Source organism: Nicotiana tabacum, unplaced genomic scaffold, assembly GCF_000715075.1.
Source record: "Nicotiana tabacum cultivar K326 unplaced genomic scaffold, ASM71507v2 Un00316, whole genome shotgun sequence".
Taxonomy (NCBI): Eukaryota; Viridiplantae; Streptophyta; class Magnoliopsida; order Solanales; family Solanaceae; genus Nicotiana; species Nicotiana tabacum.
In genome coordinates, this window is record NW_027438553.1 from 41256 (window position 1) to 60153 (window position 18898).

Consider the following 18898-nt stretch of genomic DNA (forward strand, 5'->3'; position numbering starts at 1 on the left):
TAATACTGAAATTGCTTCCACTGTGATATATAATCCAACACTCATGTGCCTAAACTTTAAGAAAAGAATATTTATCAAATCCAAATTTCTTTATTTTCCCGTTGATTAATCTACGCGATTTTCTAGTAAGGTCACTATTTCAAACCATTTCACGTTTTCCTTTGAAAATGTTATTAGAATACTTTAGAAAATCTTTTTCTGGATTACTTTCGCTATTGAGTTTAATTATTAAGGTAAATGACAGATGATAATCATACAAGGTACAAGGTGTACGATACGTGCAAAACAGGAACTTCCATGATTTTTTGAGCTAAATTTAGTAGCAATATTCAGGTGTTGATTGAAACAAGTGATACGGAATCAAAATTGGAAGTGTTTATAGACGGGGGAAAAAATACCCACAAGTGGAAGAATGATTTTTCTCCTCTTAGTGAAAAATATTCTCCTTTTATTGCTGATTACTGGGTACAAACTGAACCAGGAAGAACAATTCATCTTCATCTTCATAGTACAGAAGACAAATTAGCTCTAATGTTCCTTTCTCTCTTAAATTATGCATAAGAGATTCATATCAGCTCCAAGGTTTACATGCATTACTGATTGGTTGAAAGCACTGGAGAACGGAGATATATGGGACTTCGGATGCTTTACAAATATTCATGCTTTTAATTGCTAATTCTATAAGCAATAATACCCAAAAATCTGAAACAAATGGTTTTCTATAGTATAGCATCTATCTGCGATTCATTGAATTTTGGTTACACAGGAAAAGTTTGCGGATAGAGAGGTTTTTCCAGATACAAAACTTCAGCAGAATAAAAACAACAACTTTGTATGCAACAGCCATAAGAAACAGCACCAGTAAATTCTTCCACTTAGCGTTCTTGTCATCGGATATATCATAGATATTTTCCAGAGCCTCATAACCAGATATGTTTCTCACCTGCCCAACAGCAAAAGAAGTTCCAACGTACTCGTTCTCCAACAGTCCCTGGTACAAAGAAAACTTTTAAGTTTACTTGAGAGATAAATAGTGATCAAGAATATACACTTAATGAATTCAAGCAAATTCACAAACTTGCCTGGATAGAGTAAGTATGAAATGCAATATAAGATATGGGGTACATCCATACTGGTCCAGGCAAAGAACTTCTGATTCTAAAAAAACCAGCAGAAAGCATCATTATCACCTGAAACACAAGAAATGATAGCCGTTTAATGGAAAAGTTAGGTCTCGTTTCAAATAATATTCCTACTAAAAGAATCCTATCTAATACTAGCATTGCAAACATTCAGATGCCCAACTTCCTCGATTCCCCTTTTAAGAAAATTGACCCTTATGACAAAGTAGAAGCACACACAGCCACCATCATCACTGCCTATTTTCTAATCAATAGAATATGACAATATTACACCAAAAGGAAAGGCAACGAACCTATTGTCAACTTCATCAATGATTTAAGGCAGAACTTACATGTATGGACACAAAACTTAAGATGCTCCAGAAGATATTTTGCCAAATGGAAGCAACAAGCAGTAGCAACCCCTCGTTTACCAATAGACACGCAAAGAAATTCAGCACAAAGTACATCAGCAAGCTGAACTCATTCCGCAGCCCAATAAGAAAATAGAAGACCAGACTTGACGAGATGGAGATAAGAAACAAGAAAGGCATGCTGGCAAAAAGCTGCCCAAGTAGGAAAACAAATGCCCCAGAATGCTGGTTTGATTCTTCACAGGTGTATATCTGCAAGTCATCAAGATGTTTGATTAGGGTTTTTCTTTTAACTGGACGAGATTACTAACAGCCCATTATCAGGGCAAATAACAAAACCAACTTTCCAAAAAGCAAGGAAGAGTTAATCGAAACCAATGACAAATTGAAATGTTTAACTTGGTATGAAGAGGATACTCACTATCTAAATGCTCTATTTTGCAGTGGAACAAAATACAAGACCTATATGTCATTGCGATATCAGATTTTCCCACTTAAGCTATGCATCTTTAGTACATGATTAGATTATTACTGCTAATTATGTCCGTAGCACAATCAACATATAAATGCAATGTTAATCATCAATATCGCACCTCACCAAACATACTAAAGGTTCCCAGCTGCTTTGGGAAATCAAGTTCGAAGGCTTGCTTGTCAGGACTGATGAGTTTGAAACGGGAGTATGATTCAATAAACCAGGCCAGAAATGTGACAGTCCTAGTGAAAAGTCGAGATATTTCAACCATTGGCGAAGCCTAGTTCTGAGAATTTTAGTCGCTTCAACTCCGCACTTGTCTACATTTCTCCCCACTAATTTGAACAAGTTTGAATGAACAACAGTGCTTTGGATAACAGATAGATTACAGTAAGAGTGGAATACGGAGATTATGACACTACAAAGGGAAACTTTAGTACAGGTTCTTCAACTTGAATTCCATGTTTGGTTCATGAGATTGAAGAAGAGACTGGAATGAGGATCACACTTCTGTCCCTGGGCATTCCAAATGACCATAAGGTGTATGTATAGTCCAACGCTCAGTCTACCAAACAACCCTTGATTCTTAAATACACACATGTACTGGGTTCATTTAGAACTGGCGTTTGCATATAATAAGTTTCATAGAAGCATGCTTGCGCAGTATCCAGAAGAAACACGAATAAGTTACTGACATCACCTTGATCTCTTTCAACTGGGCAGGTACACCAACGAGGCCTAGCAGAGAGGTGAACGAAACAAATATAAATATTGCTGCTACTCTTGTCTGCATGGCAAGAAAAACATCATAGTTTGCAAACTGAAAACAAGGGCAAGCAATGGCAAATAGTTTCCATCAGAAAAATATCAAACAGCAATATCAAGTCACTCCTATGTGATTACAGGAAAATAGAAGTGAAAGGGTTTTCCTCATGCTGTCCAACCATAAATGAAGAAATACATGCAGTTCTTGAGTTAGTTAACTATGATCGGTTTCAACCAAAAAAGCGGGAAAAGATATACTTCATGGGCTGTGTAAACAGCAAAACCTGGAGGATGTGGTGCACAAACATCATACGGATGGACAACTGAATTAGACATATGCAAAAGGAAAAAGACACGTCTGATTCTTTAATTATTAGCTTACCATGACAGACGACAAGGAATGCCCCAATCCAGAAAACACAGTGCCAATACAAACGGCAAGAAGCATATAAAGAATCAACCTTAGCCAATAATATCTCCACTCCCTTGACATAATCAATAAGGATCTCCAAGTCAAAACTGCAACTCGTGTTGCATTTCCTGCCATTCCCTTGCTTTTGAGATATGGACCTTCCTGTAGGACGGAATGCAAGAGATCAGAGACTATATTGAAGCTCAGGCAGTAAGTATGGTTTGTTTGACCAGTAAAACTTTTATGATTGAACACTCTAGGGCTTTCTAAGCCACTTTTTTTCTACTTGACAATGATTTATGAAATATTTCTTTAACTACAATTAATTTGTAAAAGATTGTGACTTATAGCACTTTTTATGTAGCTTTTTTTTTAATAAAGACTTTCTGTGCAGTTTCTTAATATACAAATTATTCTTTTTAAAGATTAGAAATCAATATCTGAAATAGACGGAAGCTAAATTCTAGGCCTCCTGCTCCATTCTAGGACTAATGAAACCAAAAACTTCAACTCACACAAGAAATTAATGGTAATTGGGCCAATCTAGTTTGTCAAAACAAACCAAAGCAGACAAGAGCATCCTTCAACAGGATGCTCGAATTATGTTACTGCCCAGAGCACACGGGCTTAATAGCTTATGTATGTAGTTGGTCCATATCAAGAATGGGAATATTTCCTAGTGTCTAGTGGCCACATTAAAGTGTGCATCGCTTAGATCTCTACTTTACACCTTGAAAATTCCTTGGAAAAAGATTGAGCAAAGTTAATAGTGACAATCCGCGATGTCAATAGTGACAAAGTGAAAAAACATACCTTCTCCGTAAGTTTAACTATTACAAACATACCTCCTTTTTTTTTTTAATAAACATACCTTCTCAGTAAGCTTCATTATCATTGACTCAACAGCAGCAGCGTCTGCCGATGATCTATAGGTTGCTTCAAGGGTACGTATAGCAACAGCAGTATCCATGCTCACAGATGATAAGTCTCCATGGTCATCCTGTTGAGATGATAAAATCACAAACTTAAAGGAAAATCTTCCCTTTTGTGTTGGGGAGCAGGAGGGGATAGGATGGCCAGAGAACAGGTGAGAAAATCTTTGAACATTCATTTTGCATCTTAAATAAAAGAAAAATTCCCGTTCCTCTTTCAAAGAGCTTACCCCGGTGCAATAAAACAATAGCATGAACATGGAGAAAAGAGGTGGCACAATGTACCGAGTTAGAATTGTTTCAACATCCTAACTACTACTAATCAACAAACCAATCCCTATCTTTGATCATTATGATTGAGTTTTTTAAAGCAAAGACGTGGAACTTTGAATGCTTATAAGCAAATACCTGCCAGCTTTTGCACATTGCAATAATCCTGTCAAATTCTGTGTTTATAGCACGCAAGAAGTGATCAGAAGGACTTTGCATGATTGGGCAAGGAAATCCAGCATTCGAGAAGTGCTTCACCAATTAAAATATGTCAGTCTCTAACAATCAGTAACATTAACAACAGAATATTGATTCAAAACATAATGACCAGAGAATAAACATCACAAGAGCTATGTATTTCCAAAAGTATTTCATAATTGTGCACACGCTTGGTGAACTAATCTTCCCTCTATGCCCCCTTAAGTGAGTTTGTTCAGTCTGAATCCCTGTTAACATTGACTGAGTTTAGAGGAACTCCTTTCCTTTCTTCCAACAACTACCCACGGATTCTGAAACATTTAGTCCATTTGGAACATTTGTCACCACTCACCAGTATTTCTCTAGACAATTTCTTCTTTGTCAGAAACCAACAAACTGAAATTTTGTGATCTCTTCCAATTTGTAAGGAAATCGTATAAGATGCTATAGGGATCTTTATTGGGCAATAAGCTTCTAAGCAACAATTTGGACTTTGAAACCCAGACGCTCGCACTTCAAATATGTCCGACTGACACAACCTTATCCTGCAAAGCTGTACTCCTATTAAAAGGCACATTCCCCAGAGTAACCATCCTAACTTGAGTAAATATTTATTTCGACATTGCTAAACCATTCTTGGCGGCTTTAATCCAAAATGAGAATAAATAAAGAACTTCAGCTGAATCAACTGCATTCATTTTATCTCTTAAATATGGTACCATCTGACTAACTGTGATGACCCAAAAGGTCATCTTATGTTTTAGAACTCGAATCTGCGCTCTTAAGCCTTAAAAATCTCATTTTTACCCTCCTCGATTTGCGTGCGCAGTCCGGGCAGGTTTCCGGAAAGCTTTTATGTTGAAAACTAATGAAAATAAGAATTTTTGCCTTAAAAGTTGATTTTAGTTGATTTCGGTCAGCATTTTTGGTAAACGGGCCCGGATCCGTGCTATGACGGTCCCGGTAGGTCCGTATCGAATTATGAGACCTGGGCGTATGCCCGGAATCAAATCCGGAGGTCCCTACCTTGAGTTATGAATTTTTGATGAAAATTAAATGTTTGAAAATTATTTGTTTTTAAGAATTGATTGATATTTGGCATTGTTAATATCGGGTCCGTATTTTGGTTCCGGAGCCTGGTACAGGTTCATTATGATATTTAAGACATGTCTGTGAAATTTAGTGAGAAACGGAGTTGATTTGACGTGATTCGGACGTCCAATTGAGAAAATAGAAATTTTAAAGTGTTCTTGAGAATTTCATTTGATTTGGTGCTAAATTTAGAGTTCTAGGTGTTATTTTGGCGATTTGATCGCGCGAGCAGGTCCGTATGATGTTTTTAGACTTGCGTGCATGTTTGGTTTGGAGCCCCGAGGGCTCGGGTGCCATTCGAGCGATGCGCGAGTTGAGTTCAAACCTCAACAAGGCTGTTGGTGCATCAAATCTGGTGTGCCCGCACCTGCGAGCCTTTGGTCGCAGGTGCGAGCGATAGCCCCGCAGATGCGACCCAGGCCTGGACTTCGTTTTTCCGCAGATGTGGACTTTTCTCCGCAGGAGCGGGACCGCAGAAGCGGAACCCTGTCCGCAGGTGCGGCCCCAGTTGGCCCAGTCCTTTTCCGCAGAAGCGCACATCTTGTCCGCACATGCGGATGCGCAGGTGCGAAGGTCGCTGGGCAGTGAGTTCATTTAATTCGGACTCCAGCCATTTTTCTTCTCGTTTTCAAAAGGATAGAAGGTCTAGGGCGATTTTTCAAAGACATTTTCTTCCCCAAATCATAGGTAAGTGTTACTTAACTCGTTTCTTTCAATCTTTTACTTCATTTTACTAGAATTCAACCTAAAATCTAGAGTTTTCATAGTAGAATTAGGGGTTAGGGTAGAAACTAGGGATTTCGGGAATTTGGGGATTTAGACCTCGATTTGAGGTCGGATTCCAAAACTAATTACATATTCGGGCTCGGGGGTGAATGGGTAAAAGGATTTTGGTCCAAACCTCGGGTTTTGACCAAGCGGGCCCGGGGTCGATTTTTTCAACTTTTTGGAGGAAAATTTTGAAAATTTAATTTATGAAATATAATTGATTCCTTTAGCAATATTTGATATTAATGAGTCATTTTTGAATAGATACGAGTGGTTTAGAGGTGAATTCCAAAGGAAAAGTTGTGATTGAGAATTAAGTGGCCTTCGGAACGAGGTAAGTGTTGTGTCTAACTTTGGCTTGAAGGAATAGGTATTGTGTGAGTATTTGCTACGTGTTTTGTTGTTGAATACGACGTATAGTTGAGGTGACGAGCATTTATACGTTGTGGTCGAGTCATAGCATGCGAGTGAAATTCCATTTCTTGCGAATTGTAGTCTTAAATCTTGTTATCCATGCTTATTGTTGTTGTTGAAATGTTGGGAGACTTGTATCCGATTCCACCAAGGTCGATAAGATTGTGAATATTGATTCGAGGTCGAGATGTTAAATTGTGAAGGTAATCATTGATGAAATATTGATTTCTTGTGAAACTTCTCTCTATCTGTTGTTATTGATTCTGTGAATTGTGAGGAAGAGTGTAAAGCACGAAGGGTGATGCCGTGCATAATTTAATTATATTGTGAGGAAGAGTGTAAAGCACGAAGGATGATGCCGTGCATAATCTAATTATATTGTGAGGAAGAGTGTAAAGCACGAAGGGTGATGCCGTGCATGAATTATTTATATTGTGAGGAAGAGAGTAAAAGCACGAAGGGTGATGTCGTGCCGTTCTATTTATTTATTTGATAAGATTGAGAGTAAAAGCACGAAGGGTGATGTCGGGCAGTTTCCTTTGCTGTTTTAATTGCTCAATTCGTTTACGGATTTTCTGTGTAATTCTGTCTTTTCATTATTCTCACTCTTTATGTTGTATTCCCCCACTATATGTCCCCTTCGCATTATTTCTGCGTTATTGCTTTACTTACTGATGTTGCCACTAGCATGATTATACTATTCAGGTTATATGTGGGAGTCTTGTCCTAGCCTCGTCACTACTTCACCGAGGTTAGGCTCGACACTTACCAGTACATGGGGTCGGTTATACTGATGCTGCACTCTGCACTTTTTATGCAGATTTTGATACCGGCTCCGGTTGATCGAGATTTGCTACTAGTCCGCTGTCCGGAGACTCAAGGTAGATCTGTCGGCGTTCACAGACCTTGAAGTCCCCGTCTATCTTTTATGTCCTACTGTTTTCTTTCATTCAGACAGTTGTATTTCTTTTTCAGACTATTACTTGTAGTAAATTCTAGAATGCTTGTGAATTGTGACTCCAGATCCGGATGGTAGTAATTAATACAATTTTATGATATTCCGCACTTACTATATTTCATCTTAGTTAATTATTGTTATTTACTGAATGGAAATAAGGAATTGGTTTAACGATTTTCTAACGTTGGCTTGCCTAGCAAGTGAAATGTTAGGCGCCATCACGGTCCCGTCGGTGGGAAATTTCGGGTCGTGACACTAACAATTGACTTCCTTCTCCTCAGATAACCCACACCCACAAGTGGGTCTATCCTATTAAAGGAAAAAGCAAACAAACCCTCATTGCAGCACAAAAAATATCATTCGTTAGTCAATGCTTTTGTTTGATGCAATCATAACTGCTAAAAGACGAAACCTTTACACGAACCAAGATGGACAGTGTAACAAAGCATACCAAGGTAAAACTACCTGTAAGCAAGCCAATGTTTCACCAAAGAATAACGTCTTTCCATTTGAGAGGAGGCAAATTCGGTCAAAAAGGCCAAATACTTCAGTACTGCTTTGGTAAATGGTGAATATCAGAGTGCAGCCGGAGTTGGCAAGCTTCTTCAATGTAACCATCATCAGAAGTGCAGAAACGCTAAACATAACAAGGAGTACTAAACATCAGCTAAATTGGAGTAGCTCATTATTTTTTATAAGTAGAAGAGGGCCAAGAGCATCAAGTCTCGACCACAATGAATAGAAAGTCAAAAACACAGAGAATTAATAAGGAAATATTTAGAGAGTAGGGTACCCAGATATCACATGTTCTCCCTCAACCTTAAATGGATGCTTTCATGTATGACAGAAAAAACTTCAGTGACCAAGCCAGTCAAAGCATCTTCACATTCTCTTCTGGTAACTGACTCCTAGAACTATAGAGACCAACACGCGCTAAGCTAGCAATCCTAAATTTCATTTGCAGGTCCTTCCAAAAGAATGATTCTAGCCTTTTTCTATTAACATGTTTTACCCATTAATGCTGAAATATTTACAGACTTTTTTACTACTTGACCTTTCGAATAATCGAATCACATAAACTTTCAGTATGATTTGATATATCCCAACTTTATTGACATACTTACATAGTTCAATGAATGATGTGGTTTTTTTCTGTCACCACACGCATACTATATATAAGACAAGCAAATCAATCTTTATGCCTAATTACTTCGTCAAATAAACATGGAGCTTTAGTATTATTTTACACTTTATTGGACAGAAAAACTAGAACATACTAAATATTTGGCTGTTTAGCTACTACAGCAGCTACAGGACACATTACACAATTTGACAGTTATACTGTGCTACTAATTCAAAGTAGTCTAGTGACTAAGAAGATCCTTGATGCAGTTATGGATTCTGAATATGTCAGAGTAAACTCAATGAAGTTCAACAAAAACTGCTGTGATTTTTTAACTAGGAGTAAGAAAAGAACCTGTCAAGACGATAAAGGGGTTCATCTATAAATAAAATATGTGGTCCCATGACAAGTTCCCGAGCAATGCTGACACGCCTTCTCTCACCACTTCGAAGACCTTTCATGTAACAATGGCCACCTATAAGGTTATTAGCATAATCTCCCAGTGACATAGCATCTATAGCATCCTCCACCACACTCCTTTTCTGACAAAAGAAACCTGGAAGCTGAAGCAATGCTGAATAGTATAGGAACTCACGCACTGTTAATGATCCAATAAGAGTAGTTTCTCTGTCAACATATCCCTGCGAATGAGCAAACTTTCCATGTCAGAAGGCAGAAGCTGACAACAACAAAGAAAACTACTGCCCCCTTCGCAACCTACTTGATTCAATTGATGTTTTCTTTCAAAGAGCCCAGAAGTACCAACACCTCTGAACTGTAATTCAAACCAAATAAACTATTCATACTTTATCTTATTTTAATATTAACGTGATGGTTAGCCTACCACCTTAAATGTTTGAGCTATTGCTTTCAATGTGTTAGATTATGTAGATTGTATGTGTGCTCAAACCTATGCAAAATATGGTTTTCATAGCCCCTTGGGCAAGACGGAGAATTGGTTGAGTGGAAAGAACGATTTAATCTAAAGGTTGCGACCAGGAAGGGGTTCAAAGGCCTAAATGCATACCTGCAACTCCTAACTCAACCAGGAAATAAGCAGTTGCATGATTTTTTTGCGCTATTCAAATGGGACAAGAAAATGGGAAAAAGGATTTCCAAAAATCAGTTATATGAAATTATACCATGTCATCGCAGTTGCATGAATTTTTTTCTTCAAATGTGAAAGGACATCTTCTTGCCAAAGGAACCCACAGGTCACTCAACCGGTAGTCATTACTATGATAGTGATTATGATTTTATATTCCAAAAATCAGTTCAGAGTGAACAGCAGCTAATGTGATGTAAAAACTATAAAACAGGAAGTCAAAGTCCAAAGTTCGGACATATATCTTTTCGTATTTGGTATGCAAGCATGACCACAATGATAGTAAACGCTTACAACATACATAGGAACCATAAGGCATGTGCATTTTTGTTCCATTTACAAACACCTCGCCATACATTCTCGCTGAATCAGGTAACCTTCCTAAAAAAGGAAAAGAAAACTAGTTCAGAATCATGCACAAACAACTAAATGCTCTTCTATAAACTGACTGTGAACTGAATACCACAAACCTGCAAGCGCTCTCAAGAGTGTTGATTTCCCTGACTTGGCTGGACCCATGATTACAGTCATTGTTCCAGGTAATGTACAACCATGTGAACTCTTAACCACCTTATCAGAGTATTTTCTTTTTCCCTTTATAGTTACAGTCAAGTCCTTCCAAGCAATAGAAGCCCCTGAAATCTTCCTTGTAACAACTGTCCCCTCCGGTAAACGAGGAGAGGGTAAGGAACCACTATTGATTTTTGACAGGGAAGGGGAGGGTGGCGTAGTCGCAGCATGTATAGAATCTCCTCCTTCGTCGACTTTGACCTCTATATCCGTCTCATCCCAAACAGGTGAATCTTCAAAAGAAATTGGTTGTCTAAATGCACCAGGTTTTCGCAAGTAGAAGAAATTACTTGATGGCACCCTACTAGCAGGACTACTTGCTGAAGATGAGGAAGACCTATAATTATCTGATTGAGACTGTATTTCTTCCATTCTTCAGAATTCTCCAATATATTTCAACTGCTTCTTCCCTAAGGAAAGAACTACACCAGTTCTGCAAAACTTCTTTCAACCTGTATAGATAGCAGTAATTAACAAATACCATAGCTAATTTCTTATGCATAAAGAGCAGGAAAAGACAATAGTGAAAAATAAATGACATCTACAACTAGAAGGAATAACATTCAAAAAATTCTAATCAACAGGACAAATTTTCGTATTGAGCCTTTGGCAGTTTGCAAAAAAATTAAAATATATTAATCAATCAATAAACTACACCTCTATTAGTTCAGTATTCAGAGGATTCATCATAGTTAAACTATTTTTATGCATTCTGTCACCCTATTCTTAGGCTGGGTCAGATCCTACACCAACCCCCACCCCAAACCCTCATTTCCTATGCTGTGGAAGCTCACATAGGCTGAGTTTTGAAAAATGAAAAGATATTAAAGAAAAATAAAACAAGCAACTGGGTATTGGAAGCTTATGAGCTTAAGAATGTCTATAAATAAATCCCATATACATATACATGAAAAACATTCATTCATATTAAAGAACCCTTCTTTTTCCTTTCTCTTTAGATACGTTATGCATAATTTTGGTCATTTGAGAACTAAAGAGAACATAAAGCACAAAACTTTTCAGCTCTAACAAACACCTTCCCTGTTTTCTTGTCAAACAAAAAGCTGAACTCAATGTACATAAACCCTCATAAACCTCAAAAGCACAAATACATAAGCAGACCGGAAAGAAAGAGAAAACTAAAAGTTTAAGAGCTTCAAATGATAACCAAAAAAGCTCGAACTTCAAAACGGGAAGCCCACAAAAAGAGTTTAGCAGAGTTGTGGAAAAAAAGAAGCAAACGAAGAGGGAAATGACGAACCTGGATCTGAATGATCAAATTGGTACATAGAGAGAAAAAGGTGAAGAGACTGAAGAATAATAGCCCAAGACCAAGAGGACTGTGTCGCAACATGAATGAGGAAGGCGGAAATAAGAAGAGTGACACTCAAGTGTGAGTCCAATTATCAATGGACTCATGTATTCCTACCCATATTGGTCTATTCAGAATTCTTTTTAATTTTTTTTATTACATTGAAGAAGAAAGGAAAATTGAACTTGCGCGTTTTTTTATTACTCTTAAGTCTTAACTGATATTATTATTATTATACTATAGGCTTTTCGTTCCTTTAGAAAAACAGTGGGAAGAAGGCAAGAAAACCCTTTTTTTATCCTCCTTAAAACAAAAATGCGTCCGAAAGTTGAATTTTGTTGAGTGGGAGCTAAGTGCTTAGTTAATAATTAATAGTAATAAGATTGTAATAATTACACCTCATAATTGAAAAAGGGATATGGGCACTTTCTTTTAGTTCAATTGATTTTGTGGTTATTTACAAATTTGTTTTTAGATCTATAATCCTACCTCTTTTCTTTACTTTTACACATAAAATATTTATTTTTTTACACGTAAAAAATTTAAAAATATTATTTTCTTAATTTTAAAACTGTAGGGGGACCTAAAGTACAAATAACACCCTTTTCTTTTTCGTTTTCCAATTTGGAAAGTTAGAATAGTGGAGTAAGCATATTTGACTATGCCAACTTTATACACATGCATAGCGCAAAATATGGTCAAAAAGGGCATCTTCTCCTTTTTATCCTTTTCTTTCAAACAAAATGTCTCTTTCCATGTGATTGCTTGTTCAAATTTGTATTTTAAATTAAATTCAGATATACATTCTGATAATATTTACACTAACAGTGGTTAAATATTTATATGTTAATTACATTACATTAATTTATAAAATTAAATTCCTTTTTTGGATTGTAGCCCGCATGGGTTGAGAATTCTGCCGTGTTTGTCTGGAGATTTAATGGGTCCCTAATGGGCAAACATGGAAGTGCAAGGGAATTGGCCAATAATTATAGGCCTTTGCTTTTTGAATGGTACATTTTAGCTCTACTTCATGGTCTTTTATAAGATTAAAACAAGAAGAAGGCAACAATAAGGCTTCAGCTTTATTTTCAGAACACAGTAGTTCTGCACGCTCAAATTTAAAACTTTTAATTAAAAAATGAGGGCTACTTGCAATTCCACCACGATATTTGGTGGTACATGAATCTATATACTTTAACCTGGAAGGAAACGTTGTGTGTGATTTAAAAAAAATGCGTTGCCGATTACAATTGTACCAGGACTAGACATAACTGTGGATATCTAGAATTGTTTCCTCAGTATGCGGCGATCATTATACACAAGATACACTACTAGAAAACTGTTTAAACCATCCAGAAATACCGACCGAAATCGGTCGAAAAATTGAAAAAACATATCAGTTTTTAACCGACTTTAATCCGTCGAAATTAGGCTGGTCAATAATAAATAGCGACCGAAGTTGGTCGCAATTTTCGTCCGATTTCGGTCGGTCAATTAAAATTCACAAACGACCAAAAAAACATTTGGTGCAACGAATTCATTAAAATTGGGATGTTGTAAATACTTTTAGAATTTAGAAAAACTACCTAATTTAGATTTTTTAATTTACTATACTTTATTTATTCAATTGTATTATTTAATATTTTTTCTCTTATTTTTTTCTCTAATTCGAAAAGAAGGTAAATGCCAATTATTTCAAAAATAGTAGACCAAGAAGAACAACAAGTGATTTAAATAAAAGGAATTTGGGATATTTTTGATTACTTAACAGATCAAGGGCTATTTTAAAAAGTTTGATGATTGTAGGGATAAATTTGGCCCGATAGTATAACGGTAGGGATAAATTTGGCCCGATAGTATAACGAGGGTTAAATATAGACAATATATGAAAGTAGAGTGATATATTTGGCCCTTTTCCCTTTTTAAAATGACCGACTAACATAACCGACTGATTTTAATGGATTTGTTGAATATTAATTCTAATTTATTTTACATGAAAAACCGATCAAAGTTGGTCGGTTTCTTAAAAGATAATTTTCGCGGGACGTCAAAATAGTTTTCCGTATTTTTGCTCCAAAAATAACAAACCGAAGTTGGTCAGTTTCGTAAAAAAAATAAAAGATAAAATAACCACGATCAGTTGGCCGCGATCGATTTTGACCGAATTTCTAGTAGTGTTAACATATTATTGAAGACTTTTCAATGTATAAATGTCACAAATATTCTGAAACTATTTCTCAATGAATAATAATAAATTAATTACTGTGTTAGGTTGATCCTAATTATTATCATTCTCACTTTTATTATATCATAGATTGTTAGTATTATTTATTTATTTTAAGGTCATGGTTGGCTTGAATTTGAAGTTACCCTTTTTATAATTAATAAGGTCTCGCATAGTTGCAACGGTAAGTAAAATGATAATTCCCCGCGCACTGTAATCATTCTACATCATGCATGGTTGAACTTATGTAGCTGGAAAACATCTAAATGGACATATTTCAATAGTTAAATTAAAATTTTGTGTTACATACATCATTATTCGTTTTTAAAAAAAAAAACAAAGTCAGGATGAAAAAAGTTCAAATAATAAGAGTGTCAGAGGACGGGGAAAACAAATAAACAAAAGAAGAAGAGAAGTTTTAAATTTTTATTTGACGGGGTCGTTTGGTAGGATGCATTAGATAAAATAATGCATGTATTGGCTTTGTGTATTCATAATATCTTGTTTGGTACACTTTTTGAACTTATATATTAGTTATGCAAGTATTAGTTATACACTATATTTTGGTATTATCCTATGCATAACCAGTGCATAAGAAATCATGGCATTAACAATGCAATGGATTTTAATGCATGCATCAACTTAGTTAAAGACAAAATTGTCATTCAAAATTTGCTTGATTAAAATATACTATTATATTAATGCAAGGTAGAAATAATTCAAGAAAGTGAGAAATAAAATTATATCCCTAGTAAATAAATAAATACTTAGCATATTTTTTTTTTATAAATAAATATTTAGTTATCACCACTAGAAATTTGACAAAAACTAACCACAGTCGACCGACCAATTTTGGTCGGTCAAAAAACCGGCCAAAAAACCTACCAAATTTGGTCGATTTTTCAAAATATTTTAATTTTAATTTTTCTTTTTACGAAACCGACCAACTTTGGTCGGTTTTCTTTAGCGCAAAAATGCGGGAAACTATTTTTGAGTCCCGCAAAATTTATTTTTCGAGAAACCGACCAACTTTGGTCGGTTTTTCATTTAAAATAAATTAAAATTAATATTAAAAAAATCGACCGAAATCGGTCGGTTAATTCGCCCGGTCATTTTAAAAAACCGACCAAATTCGATCGGTAATTTTATTTTTTAATAAAACCGACCAACTTTGGTTGGTTATTTTCGTGCGAAAATACAATTAAAGAGTATAAATAAAATAAAAGACAGCTTTAAAATAAAATGCACCAATGGTCTAGTGGTAGCATAGTATCCTGCCACAATACAGACCCTGGTTCAATTCCCAGATGGTGTATTTTTTAATTACATAATTAAAATACCGACCAACTTTGGTCGGAAAAAAACGACCAATTTTCGGCAATTTTTTTTTTTGAATTTAATTGACCGACCAAAGTTGGTCGGTAATTTTCGACCAACTTTGGTCGGTATACCCTTCCGACCTTCAAAATACCATCCACACGTAAATAGTCGCGTTTTGGATGGTTATTGACAATTACCGACCCACTTTGGTCGGGTTTTTTGGACGGTTTTGCCCGGATTTTTAGTAGTGTATATACTACAATATAGGTAGACAAATTAAATAATATTTTTAAAACCTTGTGCATATAAAAACATTCCTCAACATATGCTTCTTTTAAAAAATAAAGTGATAGACTAGTTATGAGGGTATTTTTGTAAACAAACAATTCTTTTAGAAATTGTGCAATGCTTTAATACATCAAACCAAACAATGGATAAGAAATATGTCAGTGTACCTAATGCCAGCATAACTAATGCAAGCATAACTAATACCAGCATTACTAATACACCATATTCAACATTATTGTTATACATCCTACCAAACGACCTCAAAACATGAAAGTCGAGGGAAGGAGATTAAGTAGGCGTTTGGACATAAAAATTGTAATTTTTTTAAAAAAGTAGTATTTAGAGTTAGGTTGAAAAATGATATCTGGATTTTAAAATTATGTTTGGATATCCATTTCACTTGAAAAGATGTTGCAGTTTTGTTGAGTGGAAAAAATGTTTTTTTGAAAATTTTGAAAAAGTGGTCTTTTGAAAAATACATTTTCAAAAAATTTCCAAAAAACTTGCAAAATTTCATGTACAAATTTTACAAATGGTCATATAATTATGACTTTATTTTGTCACACAAAAATCATAAAACTTTTATTAACTCACACATAGTATTTTGTTATTCCAATTTTTTTATTATTTATTTTCAATCTAATAAATAATAACCCGGTTCAAATAGAAATAACTCAACCCGACTGTCACGACCCAAAATCTAACCATGGTCGTGATGGCGCCTATCGTGTTACAAGACAAGCTTACTTCTCAAAATATTACTACTAAACCGATTATAAGAATTTAATAAAATATTTTCAACATTTGAATTTTTCATAAACTAAATCAACTCTAAATATAATATAGAAAAATACGAAAACGAGCCCCAAACATCGGGGTGTCACTAAGTCACGGGCGTCTAAATATGTGAACTAAGAAATAAAACTGTCTAACTGTCAATACAATACAAAAGAAGAAATGATAAAAGGAGTAACAAGATCCCGCGGACGCTAGCAGCTACCTTGCAATCTCCACAAATAGCCGGCCTGAACTCAACGATCGTCGCGCTGTAACTCACCTGGATCTGCATATAAAGTGCAGGGTGTAGTATGAGTACAACCACCTCGGCAAGTAACATAAATAACTAAGGAACTGAGCAATAGTGACTAGCTAAGTAAAACAGTCCAATTATTCATTTTCACAATTTAAAAATAAACAGAAATAAACAGGTAAATTCCATAACTCAGTAAATGCCACAATGAAGTTTAACTGATAAATATAGCAACAACACAAATAAATACAACCTCACAGCAGTGTCACTCCATCACTCATCACTCGCACTCAGCACTCAATACTCAAAACACTCAACACTCTGCACTCACTAGGGGTGTGTACACACTCTGGAGGGGCTCCCAAAGCCCAAGCGCTAAGCACGGACAACTCACGTGCCCTCATATCAATACCTGGATCCGCACGGTTAACTCACGTGCTACGCGAACAACTCACGCGCTACGCGAACAACTCACGCGCTATGGTATCAATACCTGAACCCGCACGGTCAACTCACATGCTACGCAGACAACTCACGCGCTATGGTATTAATATCCTCACAACCAGGCCCTCGGCCTCACTCAACCATGTACCTCACTAGCCTCACCATCATCAACAAATAAGGGAACACAACCCACATCAAGTATCACAACATATTAGCAATTAATAGAGATTGAGGTAAGCATGTACAATAATTTCTATGACTGAGTACAATTAATGTGAGCATGAATAAAGCTTAAGCATGATCTCTAACATGAAGGCAAACAAGTTCAACAACAAATAAACACATAACCACAGATAATAGCCATTAGGCTTCACAGCTTTACGGGACGGACCAAGTCACAATCCCTCGTGGTGCACACCCACACGCTCGTCACCTAGCGTGGGTATCACTTCTAAACAGTCACACAATATCAAATTCTCCGGGTTTATACCCTCAAAGCCAGAGTTAAAATTGTTACTTACCTTAACAACGTAAAATCCTACTCCGCGATGCCCTCGTCTCTGGATTCGGTCTCCAAAAGCTCCAAATCTAACCATAATCATATTAATACCATCAACATAGGCTAATGAATCGAATTCCACAATAAAAACTATAAAATATGCCAAAACCCAGCCCTCGGGCCCACGTCTTGAAATCAGCTAACAATGGCAGAATCAAAACCCTCGTCCTCTCCCGAGTCTAACCATATAAAATTTATCAAAATCGAACTCCGTTTGGTCCCTCAAATCCCTACCTAAAACTCTCCAAAACTCAAGCCCTAACTCTCTCAATTTCACTTTGAAATCATCAATCAAATCCCAAAAACGAAGATGGATTCATGAAATATAATCAAAACTGAGTAGAGAACACTTACCCCAATCCTTATGGTGAAAATCGCTCTCAAAATCGCCCAAATCCGAGCCCCCCAACTCAAAATATGACCGAATAAAGAAACCCTCATTTTATATATTTTTCTACTTGCTATTCTACCTCGTTTCTCGTGCAAACAATCCCAAAACTCACTTTTTATGTCTCCAACGGATTCCTTGTAAAATGTTAGCCAAGTTAGGCTTTTGAATAACTCAATTTGACCTTATAACGAAGGAGATATGTTGGTTTCAATATTTGTAAATAGTGCATATTTTTAAATACGCCGTCAGTGACAATTTCGTAATTAATCTGAAAAATCTGGCAACCCAATTTTTCAGTAAAATAATCATAAAATCCTCATACGATGTCCAAATTCGACGATTCTTTTTGCTATGGGTTCGTAATTATGATACGGATCTAATGCGTTAATCGAAAAAGAAATCAGAGCTCATTTGTTCAATATGATATCATTTATGCTTGAAGAAACAGAGTCAAAATATAAGAAAAACGAGCGCAATACAACCCAAACCTATCTGAAACTCACCCGAGGCCCTCGGGACCTCAACCAATAATTCCAACAAGTCATATATCACTAACCAAACTTAGTCGAACCTTCGGAACACTCAAAACAACACCAAAATACCAAATCAACCTCGGATTCAAGCCTAAGAACTTCTAAATTTTCAACTCTCGCCAATTCAAACCTAATTCTACCACGGACCTCCAAATTATATTTCGGACACACTCCTAAGTCTAAAATCACCCAACGAAGCTAATCGAATCATAAAAAT

At 36.1% G+C, this 18898-nt stretch overlaps 1 protein-coding gene across 1 annotated transcript; it reads right to left on the reverse strand.

Moving 5' to 3' along the window:
• Window positions 1-703: 703 nt before the first annotated feature.
• On the reverse strand, window positions 704-12156 carry LOC142179080 (ABC transporter G family member 3-like). The gene is made up of 12 exons (XM_075248907.1): window positions 11839-12156; window positions 10478-11029; window positions 10309-10388; window positions 9257-9543; window positions 8245-8416; window positions 4488-4601; window positions 4019-4147; window positions 3118-3309; window positions 2671-2757; window positions 1475-1747; window positions 1083-1190; window positions 704-991 (listed from the first exon to the last, which is right to left on the reverse strand). The coding sequence occupies exons 2-12, from the start codon at window positions 10947-10949 to the stop codon at window positions 734-736; spliced, it is 2172 nt and encodes a 723-aa protein (XP_075105008.1). The 5' UTR covers window positions 10950-11029; window positions 11839-12156; the 3' UTR covers window positions 704-733.
• Between the last annotated feature and the right edge of the window lie 6742 nt (window positions 12157-18898).